Source organism: Palaemon carinicauda, chromosome 5, assembly GCF_036898095.1.
Source record: "Palaemon carinicauda isolate YSFRI2023 chromosome 5, ASM3689809v2, whole genome shotgun sequence".
NCBI classification, from domain to species: Eukaryota; Metazoa; Arthropoda; class Malacostraca; order Decapoda; family Palaemonidae; genus Palaemon; species Palaemon carinicauda.
In genome coordinates, this window is record NC_090729.1 from 187,862,002 (window position 1) to 187,874,501 (window position 12,500).

At 37.7% G+C, this 12,500-nt stretch overlaps 1 protein-coding gene across 1 annotated transcript; it reads left to right on the forward strand.

Moving 5' to 3' along the window:
- Positions 1–412: 412 nt before the first annotated feature.
- LOC137641675 (techylectin-5B-like) lies at positions 413–10,791 on the forward strand. The gene is made up of 6 exons (XM_068374455.1): positions 413–869; positions 3,787–3,985; positions 5,383–5,454; positions 7,141–7,310; positions 9,087–9,317; positions 10,128–10,791. The coding sequence occupies exons 1-6, from the start codon at positions 623–625 to the stop codon at positions 10,316–10,318; spliced, it is 1,110 nt and encodes a 369-aa protein (XP_068230556.1). The 5' UTR covers positions 413–622; the 3' UTR covers positions 10,319–10,791.
- Positions 10,792–12,500: the final 1,709 nt, after the last annotated feature.

Here is a 12,500-nt window from a genome sequence, read left to right on the forward strand (position 1 = left end):
GAATGAAAAAGAGAATAATTAATAAAGTAAACGAAGAGATTAAGTACAACAAGAAGATGAGGCTGTTGGAACATCTGTCAATCAAGTCTTAAGAGGAGATAACACATTAATAAACACTGGGATTTCTCCCAGGGTCGCAAAATATAACTGACGTCTTTAGGTCCAATTTATTTTCTTCCTAAACAAACCCGTGATACCAAATTTCCATTGGTTTTCCCACCGAAGATGATCCATCTGACGTCACACCTCTTTTTAAGAAGGAGGCCGCGATAAAAGAGGCTACTGTGAAGGAGGGGATTCTGTGATGATGCTAAAGAAATATATAAAAAAGAGAGGTATTTTGATTCAGTGAGGATGGAACAAAGACTGCCCTTCTTTGCTGCCGGTATAGAGACGATATATAAAGTGAAGCGATGGGAAAAGATGTGCAGTTCATTTGCAGTGAAGATAAGAGTAGTTCCTCTTCTCGATGATCACAACTAGAACTTCTGTGTTTGTCGAACTAAAACATCGGTGTTACGCGAACTAAAACATCGGTGTTTCGCGAACTAAAACATCAGTGTTTCGCGAACTAGAACTTTGGTGTTTAGCAAATTGAAACTTCGGTTATTCGCGACTTGCTATGGCAGTCATAAGGGGCGTTTCCTCTCTTTTAATGGCGGTGCTCATCTTCGTAGTCACGGGGCCTGCTGCTGCTGCTGTTGATGTAGTAGATCCTAAAGCAACCACAAGCGAAGAATGTTCCACGAATCGTATAGAACTGGATATTGGCGACCTCATGTCGAACATTAACGTCACCCTCAAAGGCTTGGAGAGTTTACTTGGGCCTCTCTCCGAAGAAGAAGGGGTATATGTCGCCTCGCTTGATGGTAAGAAACTTGAGTGAACACCATAACTATTCACTTGTTGAGTGTTTTAATTGGAAGGAAGCCTTGTAATATAATTTCTGGGAATTATATTGCCACGGAATATAAGCCAACTAACATTTGGGAACAGAATAATGGAGAAAATTCTTCATTATGACATTTTACTATTAGCCTTTCACTGTCACTGGTGACTTAATCAAAATTTTGAAAAAAGGAAACATCTTTTAAATTCAGCATCCTTTAAAATCTCCCAAACCCTTGCAAGATGGTATTAATTGAATATATCTTAATGAGAGTTTTCTAAGAAATATCAACAAGCTAGGATTTGTGAGGTCTTGAAAGCATTGACGTATTGGATCCGCTGCCCAGAATCATTTAGCCCATTATGAAAACTTTCCTTCTTGCAACGTCAGAGTATACCCATAGGATCCACTATCCAGAATCATTTAGCCCATTATGAAGACTTTCCTTTTTGTAACGTCACAGTATTAACATATAGGATATACTGCCCAGAATCATTTAGCCTATTATGAAGACTTTCCTTCTAGTAACGTCAGAGTATACCCATAGGATCCACTATCCAGAATCATTTAGCCCATTATGAAGACCTCCCTTTTTGTAACGTCACTGTATTAGCATATAGGATATGCTATCCAGAATCATTTAGCCCATCATGAAGACCTTCCTTTTTGTAACGTCACAGTATACGCATAGGATCTACTATCCAGAATCATTTAGCCCATTATGAAGACCTTCCTTTTTGTAACGTCGCAGTATACGCATAGGATCCACTATCCAGAATCATTTAGCCCATTATGAAGACCTTCCATTTTGTAACGTCACAGTATACCCTTAGGATCCACTATCCAGAATCATTTAGCCCATTATGAAGACCTTCCTTTTTGTAACGTTGCAGTATACGCATAGGATCCACTATCCAGAATCATTTAGCCCATTATGAAGACCTTCCATTTTGTAACGTCACAGTATACCCTTAGGATCCACTATCCAGAATCATTTAGCCCATTATGAAGACCTTCCTTTTTGTAACGTCGCAGTATACGCATAGGATCCACTATCCAGAATCATTTAGCCCATTATGAAGACCTTCCATTTTGTAACGTCACAGTATACCCTTAGGATCCACTATCCAGAATCATTTAGCCCATTATGAAGACCTTCCTTTTTGTAACGTCGCAGTATACCCTTAGGATTCACTATCCAGAATCATTTAGCCCATTATGAAGACCTTCCATTTTGTAACGTCACAGTATACCCTTAGGATCCACTATCCAGAATCATTTAGCCCATTATGAAGACCTTCCATTTTGTAACGTCGCAGTATACCCTTAGGATTCACTATCCAGAATCATTTAGCCCATTATGAAGACCTTCCTTTTTGTAACGTTGCAGTATACGCATAGGATCCACTATCCAGAATCATTTAGCCCATTATGAAGACCTTCCATTTTGTAACGTCACAGTATACCCTTAGGATCCACTATCCAGAATCATTTAGCCCATTATGAAGACCTTCCTTTTTGTAACGTCGCAGTATACCCTTAGGATCCACTATCCAGAATCATTTAGCCCATTATGAAGACCTTCCTTTTTGTAACGTCACAGTATACGCATAGGATCCACTATCCAGAATCATTTAGCCCATTATGAAGACCTTCCATTTTGTAACGTCACAGTATACCCTTAGGATTCACTATCCAGAATCCTTTAGCCCATTATGAAGACCTTCCTTTTTGTAACGTCACAGTATACGCATAGGATCTACTATCCAAAATCATTTAGCCCATTATGAAGACCTTTCTTTTTGTAACGTCACAGTATACGCATAGGATCTACTATCCAGAATCATTTAGCTCATTATGAAGACCTTTCTTTTTGTAACGTCACAATATACGCATAGGATCTACTATCCAGAATCATTTAGCCTATTATGAAGACCTTCCTTTTTGTAACGTCACAGTATACCCTTAGGATTCACTATCCACAATCATTTAGCCCATTATGAAGACCTTCCTTTTTGTAACGTCACAGTATACGCATAGGATCTACTATCCAGAATGATTTAGCTCATTATGAAGACCTTCCTTTTTGTAACGTCACAGTATACGCATAGGATCTACTATCCAGAATCATTTAGCCCATTATGAAGACCTTTCTTTTTGTAACGTCACAGTATACGCATAGGATCTACTATCCAGAATCATTTAGCCTATTATGAAGACCTTCCTTTTTGTAACGTCACAGTATACCCTTAGGATTCACTATCCACAATCATTTAGCCCATTATGAAGACCTTCCTTTTTGTAACGTCACAGTATACGCATAGGATCTACTATCCAGAATCATTTAGCCCATTATGAAGACCTTTCTTTTTGTAACGTCACAGTATACGCATAGGATCTACTATCCAGAATCATTTAGCTCATTATGAAGACCTTTCTTTTTGTAACGTCACAATATACGCATAGGATCTACTATCCAGAATCATTTAGCCTATTATGAAGACCTTCCTTTTTGTAACGTCACAGTATACCCTTAGGATTCACTATCCACAATCATTTAGCCCATTATGAAGACCTTCCTTTTTGTAACGTAACAGTATACCCTTAGGATCCACTATCCAGAATCATTTAGCCCATTATGAAGACCTTCCTTTTTGTAACGTCACAATATACGCAGAGGATCTACTATCCAGAATCATTTAGCCCATTATGAAGACCTTCCTTCTAGTAACGTCACCAAATACACAGGATCCGGTGCCCAGTATCATTTAGAGTAGTCTAGCAATCCATTCTTTTTATCTTACGCTTTACACTTTCAGAGACATTCATTAACGCAACTTCAGTAAATCGCATAAAACAAAATAATTCTGATTAACAACGCACCTTTCACGCCCCAGGAACGTCCGCCCAGAACCACCTGGTCGGTGTCCTAGTGAGGAAAATGGAGGCTGAAAACAACCAGTTGAGAGAAAGGATCAAGGAACTGGAAGTAGAGAAGTCGAGGTTTAGCGACCGGGTCATCGAGTGGAATAAGGAGTATGTCACTACTGACGATCAGAAACAGAAGACTGAGATTCCATGTTATTCCCTCAAGTGGTGAGATAGCAGCCATTGGTAATAAATAATGATTCTCAATCTTTTCTTCTTCTGTTATTTCCACCTGCACTCTGTTCAACCATGCAGATTTCATCCTTCCCTAACTTTTCTTCTTCTGTTATTTCCACCTGCACTCTGTTCAACCATGCAGATTTCGTCCTTCCCTAACTTTTCTTCTTCTGTTATTTCCACCTGCACTCTGTTCAACCATGCAGATTTCGTCCTTCCCTAACTTTTCTTCTTCTGTTATTTCCACCTGCACTCTGTTCAACCATGCAGATTTCATCCTTCCCTAACTTTTCTTCTTCTGTTATTTCCACCTGCACTCTGTTCAACCATGCAGATTTCGTCCTTCCCTAACTTTTCTTCAGTTATTTCCACCTGCACGTAGTTCAGCCATGCAGATTTCGTCCTTCCCTAACTTTTCTTCTGTCATTTCCACCTGCACCCAGTTCAGTCATGCAGATTTCGTCCTTCCCTAACTTTTCTTCTGTTATTTCCACCTGCACTCAGTTCAATCATGCAGATTTCGTCCTTCCCTAACTTTTCTTCTGTTATTTTCAACTGCACTCAGTTCAATCATGCAGATTTCGTCCTTCCCTAATTTTTCTTCTTCTGTTATTTCCATCTGCACCCAGTTCAGCCATGCAGATTTCGTCCTTACCTAACTTTTCTTCTTCTGTTATTTCCACCTGCACTCAGTTCAATCATGCAGATTTCGTCCTTCCCTAACTTTTCTTCTGTTATTTTCAACTGCACTCAGTTCAATCATGCAGATTTCGTCCTTCCCTAACTTTTCTTCTTGTTATATCCACCTGCACTTAGTTCAATCATGCAGATTTAGTCCTTCTCTAACTTTTCTTCTGTTATTTACACCTGTACCCAGTTCAGCCATCCAGATTTCCCCCATTCTCTCCATCTTCATTGGTATGAGGGACAGTGTAGTCAAAACACTGTGACTATTTACTATCTACAATAATTTTCTCTCTCTCTCTCTCTCTCTCTCTCTCTCTCTCTCTCTCTCTCTCTCTCTCTCTCTCTCAGGTATGAGAAAGTCCATCTGAGATTTTTTCTTGCTGGTAGGCAGTGTAATTATTTCCTTCATGGTAGCTTCAAATTTACTCTATCCCAGGGGGAAATTTCCCCCAGTTTGGGAAATGCTGGTATAAACGTTCTGTAGTTAAATCTTTAATTTATGTAGATATTGGGAATGCATGATTTGGAAATTTATTTTCTCATGAATAATAATTTGTTGTTATAATTATAGAGCTATTCGTATAAATATTGAAGGCCAGATTCGTGTCCAAGTGCATGTTAGGAATGGATTATTTCTTTACATAAAGTAAATCCATTTTCCTTATCCTCTGTTATTTTCTTTAACTTTGAGTTCTTTGCAGGCCTCGAGACTGCCAAGATCTGTTTCACCAAGGCAAGAATGCCAGCGGCATCTACACGATCTATCCAAATAAGTGAGTGGTTATTCTTATAAGTTGCCGTTGCTAAGGTATGTAACCTAACCTAACCTAACCTAGCCTATATGTTTTGATCTTGTGTTCGTAATTCGCATAACTCAAAAACTCTTCAACTGAATCTCATGAAATTTGGTGGGAGGATTGGCCATGCTCCAAGGACAATTTGATTAGATATTGAAAGCGATTGGATCAAAGGTCAAGGTCAAGCTAATGAAAAGGTAAAAAACGTGTTTTTGCTATATTGTGGTCAATTTTTATCCGATTTGCATGAAATTAGTGCCAAAATATGCATACTTCAACTGCCTATCTTGAAATATACTACATGATATAGGCCAAGGTATGTGGTATATCAAGTGCCCATTCTAGTTATTGTCTGTTTTAGCTGTTAATGATATACATTTAATTAGGCCAGGAACTAAGGCTGGGGCTGAGGTGCCAGGGGTGGGGAGTGATCTATAAATTGTGCTATTGAATTAAAGATAAAAGGAATGAATAGCAAAACAGGAGAAAGTGGAAATGGCAAATAATTAGAAGGCTAACAAGTGGCTTCAGCTATGGGCCGATGGAATAATGCAAGGACTTTTTATCAATGCCTACAGCGCACCCCAGGAGGTGCACTGACTGCACTACTTACCGTTGAGGAATTTTCTGATGAAGTGAGAAAGCGGTTCATGCATAGTTTAAAAGTTATCACTGAAACCACATCCAATTTTGTAGAGGGAAAACACTTTCTGAAATGTAGGGACATTATTATTATTATTATTATTATTATTATTATTATTATTATTAGTAGTAGTAGTAGTAGTAGTAGTAGTAGTGGTATCATTATCATTATTATTATTATTATTGTTATCATTATTATTATCATAATTATTACTATAATTAACTAAGCTACTATGGTGAAAATAGCCCAGTGAGGAAAGATTGAATGATATACCTAAGTGTACCTCATGCAAGGGAACTATAACCCAAGACAATGCAAGGCTATGGGACAGAGGCTATGGCACTATCCGAGACTAGAGAACAATGGTTTGATTTTGGATTGTCCTTCTCCAAGAAAAGCTGCTAAAGAGTCTCTTCTACCTTTACCAAGTGGAAAGTAGCCAATGAACAATTACAGTGCAGTAGTTAACTCCTTCAGTGAAGAAGAATTTTCAGTTTATCCTGGTGATGACAGAGGCATGAGCAAAGAGGGGAGTATGCAAAGAATAGGGCAGAGCATTCGGTGTATGTGTAGGCAAAGGAAAAATGAGCAGTAACTAGAGAGGTATCCATTGTATTACTATCTGGCCAGCCAAAGGATCCAATAACTATCTAGTGGTAATATCTCAACGGATAGCTGGTGCCTTGACCAATCTACTACCCATTTCACCATATGTCTTAGACAGTTTTTAAAGTAGATATTATAATGTGAAAACACTTTTAATCCTCTTTACATATGTGAAACATTTTCACATAACTCCAATCAAATGTTTACCTGCAATTACTAATTTACTCTTTCTGTATTTCCCAATGAAAAATCATATGTCTTTTACAGTAAATATTATAATGTGAGAACACTTTTAATCCTCTTGACATATGTGAAACAGTTTCACATAACTCCAATGAAATGTTTACCTGCAATTACTAATTTAATATTTCTGTATTTCTCAATGAAAAAACAGTTCTTTTTTATATCCCCAGGTGTGGGTTCGTAGGCAAGGGCCTCCGCGTCTGGTGTGACATGGACGGGGAAGATGGCGGATGGACGACCATTTTGTTAAGGAGGAAACTTGACCAACAGGTGGATTTCAACCAAGGCTGGCGATATTACAGGCTTGGGTTTGGCGATCCAGAGACAGAATACTGGATAGGTAAGGACTTACCGTGATACTGATACGTTTATTCCTTGTGGGAATTCTGATCAAAATAAAAAGTCTCTGAACATAATCAAGACGTTAGAGAGTTAGGATGCATATGTACAGTTGGATACAGGAATGCCTGGTACACCTCGCTCTGATAAGTGTACCCGGTCATACCCTTACTGTGTGCCGAGTAACCAAACAGTTAATGTAAGGAGATATGGTAGAGGTTAGGTACCAGCTCGCTCTGATAAGTGTACCCGGTCACACCTTTACTGTGTGCCGAGTAACCAAACAGATAGTGTAAGGAGATATGGTAGAGGTTAGGTACCAGCTCGCTCTGATAAGTGTACCCGGTCACTGCGTGCCGAGTAACCAAACGGATAATGTGAGGAGAGATGGTAGAGGTGTGGGTGGGGCTAAACCCAGGAACTCACCACGCAGTAAGGGAGTGACAGGGTGCATTCCTCAGAGTGAAGTGCGCCATAAATTTCTGTGTTCAACTGTACATTTTTGAATTGATATACAGTATGCTTCAGAATAAAATCAGAAGTGGGAGATGGATAAGCATTTAATTTTCAACGGTTCCTAGTTAGTTGAATTGTTAAAGATAAAGTTAATTGAATCAGTTGAACCTCAAAAGTTCAAACTTGCAGCAAATGTTCTTATATTAAACAGGCTGACATAAGTCTTTTTATAGTTTATATATGACATATTTGTTTTGATGTTGTTACTGTTTTTAAAATGATTTATTGTTAACTTTTTCTCATCGTTTATTTATTTCCTTATTTCCTTTCCTCACTGTGCTATTTTTCCCTGTTGCAGCCCTTGGGCTTAAAACATCTTGCTTTTCCAACAAGGTTTGTAGCTTGATAATAATAATAATAATAATAATAATAATAATAATAATAATAATAATAATAATAATAATCTTTCCCATAAAACAGCCAAAGAGAGTCGTATTGGTGTATATAAATGGGAAACATTTTAAAGAATTGAGGAAATAAGTCGAAATTTACTAAGAATTACTTTTCTAGAGGGAAAAGAAAATATCTGGAAGACGGAGATCTTAATCGTCACTGTTTCAATCTAGAACATAGATAACAAAAGTAAATTTTAGTTTAAGTTACAGTTGTAACCTGCAAAGTTACAATAATCAATCCTATCCCTATGAAAAGTATGACTTACAAAAAATTAAAATAATACTTTCTAGAATTATCAATTTCATACTTATGTATATACATAAATATGTGTGTCATATATCTCATTATCCTCATCAGACGTAACAAGTCCACTGCAGGACAAAGGATTCAGCCATGTCCTTCCACTCGCATCTATTTATGATCTTTCTAAGACAGTTTATACCAGCAAATTTTCTTAGTTCATCAATCCATTGTTTCCTCTTCCTTCCCTTGCTTCTTTTGCAATCTCTAGATGCCCATTCTGTTATTCTTAATGTCCCTCTATTATCTGTCATTCTCACGACATGCCTTGCCTATGTCCATTTCTTTTTCTTACTTGTCATAATATCCTCTACTTAAGTTTGCTCTGATATCCATGTTGCTCTTTTCTATGTCTCTCAGTGTTATCACATCATAGCTTTTTGGTTTGTAATTAGCTTATGTTCTAAGGCTTTAACATTTGCATACGGAACCTTACGCCACTATGACAAATGGCCTCTTCAAAAGGTCAAATATTCATAAACTAACTTGCGTATGAATTGATGCAAGATGATATCCATCACTGAGGGCTTCATTTATTCGCGGCCATATCCCTCCTCGTCTGCAGGCAACGACTTCCTCCACAAGATGACCAGTGAGAGGATCCAGAAGCTGCGTATCGACATGACGGACTGGAACGAAAAGAAAGTTTACGCTGAGTACAGCTCCTTCATGGTGGACAATGCGGATGGGGAATATCGCCTTCACGTCGGTGGGCACTCGGGCACTGCCGGCGACTCCCTGACATACCACAACACGATGCTCTTCTCGACGCCTGACAGGGATAATGATAAGCATGGTACGATCGCTTGATCTGCGTTACGTTGAAGATTTTAATTATTTGTGTCTAGAGGAGCTTCAAAGCATTTTTAGGCAAAATTATTACTCATTATTCATATGTGTTACAATGCAATTTTTATCCATTTCAACCGCTACAGAATTAAAAACCTTAGACCAGTGGTTCCCAAACTATTTTACCTGACGCCCCCTTTTTGCTTCCAGTAGACTCGTACACCCCCACTCCTCTCTTTTTTTTTATATGAAATTATTCTTACATTTATTTCTTAGCATTGTACAGGAAAACAGATTTCTGTTTGTATTACATTTTAATAATGAAAGCCACTCAAACAAATAATAGTACATTCCAGTAACTAAAAACGAAACATTTGGTTCAAAGTGAGCGAAAAAAAAGTTTGAACATTAGCAAATTGGCAAAATTGAGTTGCAATTTTAAGAATAGATAATTTGAAAACATGGCATATAATATTTGGAAATACTTATGAGACTAAGGCACAATTTCTGTTCAAATTTAGTAAGATGGATGCAGATATTTGTTCTTTTAATGATTTTATTATTCTATTAAACAAGTAATTTCGAGGAGATGACTTCACGCCCCCCTTGTATCGTCCTCACGCCCCCCCTAGGGGGGCGCGCCCCCCAGTTTGGGAACCACTGCCTTAGACGATCTTTTTTTCTATTCTGGAACAAAAATCATTTCCTAAAAGTGTCTGAGTAATCTTTTCCATTATAACATTCATTTAATATGAGAATAAAACACATTTCAAGCTTTAGAGAAATAAAGCCTTACTTAACTTTTATATATTTACAGCCAGCGTCAACTGTGCAGCGGACAGGAAAAGTGGCTTTTGGTTTAACGCCTGCGAACACGCCGGTCCCACCAATCCGATCTTGCCCTCAGCAGTGACCGAAAAGGGCCTCCATTGGCACCACTGGTATAACAACCGACAAACGCTGAAGGCAATGACTTTCAAGATCAAACCAATTACTTGTCTTGTGTGATGAACCTTATTACATGTCTTAAGTGATAAACCCTATTACACGCCTTGCATGACGAAGTTATAAATCATGAAGGTTCAAATTAAAATCCAACTATGCGGAAAACACTTTTATCAAAATCAAAGTCTCATTGACTTCAAGAAGAGAGAGAGAGAGAGAGAGAGAGAGAGAGAGAGAGAGAGAGAGAGAGAGAGAGAGAGAGAGAGAGAGAGAGAGAGAGAGAGAGAGAACGTTCTCGCATGCTGGTATTCGGATATTTAAGAATAGTTACCCATCCTATGTGATGTACATATAAATCCGTTTTCTCTCGAATGTGAGACACATTTAATAATTTTCTCTTAGTATCCTCAGGCTAACTATTGTAATAAAACTGTATAATCCAGTATATTACATCTTGCTTTCATATATGTAAATTATCTGCTACATTGCATAGTGTAATTATTATCATGGAATAAAAGTGAATGTTTATTAAAACTGTGATGTGTACAGCTTCCTTAATCCCATTATTTTAAATTTGATAAATTTCCACCAGTTTCTGGACAGAAGTAACTTGGGGAAATTATTGATTTGTATTCAGCATAATGATTTTATAAGAATGAATCTAATTTAGCCAATAAGGTCTTATCATAACATAAAGAAAATGTCATATTTATAACATAGATGCCACATGGTTATCTGAAGTAAAATCTTACTTTAAAAAAAAAGAAAGAAAAAAAAGGACTTTGGCAACTAAAAGATTTTGATAAGGTTGATCACACAAAAACAAAACCTTGTTATTATTATTAATTGCTCGGTTACAAACCTAGTTGGAAAAGCAAGAAGCCATAAGCCCGAGTGCTCCAAAAGGTAAAATAGCCCAGTGAGGAAAGAAAAAAAGGAAACAAGAGAAGTAATTAACAATTAAAATTAAATATTTCAAGAACAGTTACAACGTTGAAATAAATCTTTCATATGTAGGCTACAAAAACTTTAAAATAACAAGAGGAAGAGAAATAGGACAGAATAGTATGCCCGAGTGTACCCTCAAGCAAGAGAACTCTACCCCTAGACAGTGAAAGACCATGCTACAGAGGCTATGGCACTATCCAATATTAGAGAACAATGGTTTGATTTTGGAGTGTCCTTCTCCTAGAAGAGATACTTACCATAGCTCTCTCTCTCTCTCTCTCTCTCTCTCTCTCTCTCTCTCTCTCTCTCTCTCTCTCTCTCTCTCTCTCTCTCTCCTATTAGGAAAATCTGTGTAAGCTTACTATTGCATATATCATATTATTAAAGTTTTTATGTCTTTGTTATCCTCAACTGTTTGTACATAACCTTGCTATGTCGCGTTAATAAACCAGCCAACTTCAGCCCTCTGTCTTTCTGTCAAGACCAAGTCTCAGCCAGGGTCTTCATTACATAGACTTTCTAAAGACTTTGGTCTCAGTTTGGTCTCTGCTTGTAAAGTCCACCCCGCTGTCTTTATCCCGAGACGAAGTCTCAGCCAGGGTCTTCATTATATAGACTTTTTATAGACTTTGGTCTCAGTTTGGTCTCTGCCTGCAAAGTCCAGCCCGCTGTCTTTCTCCCAAGACGAAGTCTCAGCCAAGATCTACATTATATAGACTTTCTATAGACTTTGGTCTTAGCCTTCCTGAAGACAGTCAGTGATTCGTGTTAACCAAAGACCTCTCAACGTCATTCAATAGCAAATTATTCATCAAGGTCTCTGTGCAGTTACAGACCAAGTCTCAGCCAGGGTCTTCATTATATAGACTTTCTATAGACTTTGGTCTCAGCCTGCCTTAAGACAGTCAGTGATTCGAGTTAACCAAAGACCTCTCAACGACATGCAATTGCAAATTATTCATCAAGGTCTCTGTACAGTTACTTGCAATTGAATTCATTTTGCTTATGATAACATGACTTAGCATAATTGGCGTGAAAAGAGTGAACATTAAGTACAGATGCTACCAGCTTCGTACATTATTATAATCAATTATAGCAAATGGCCATTACTTAGTCTAGGAACAACTGCACATTGTTATACTCAAGTGAGGACACCTGCATAACATCAATTAACATCTGGCAACAGATGTTTTCAATGACTTCACCTGAACTACATGATATTATGTGAGTTTGTGTTTGATGCTTATGTTTGAAAATTCTATATTATCCGAGTTTGAATTTCATGCTTATGATTGAA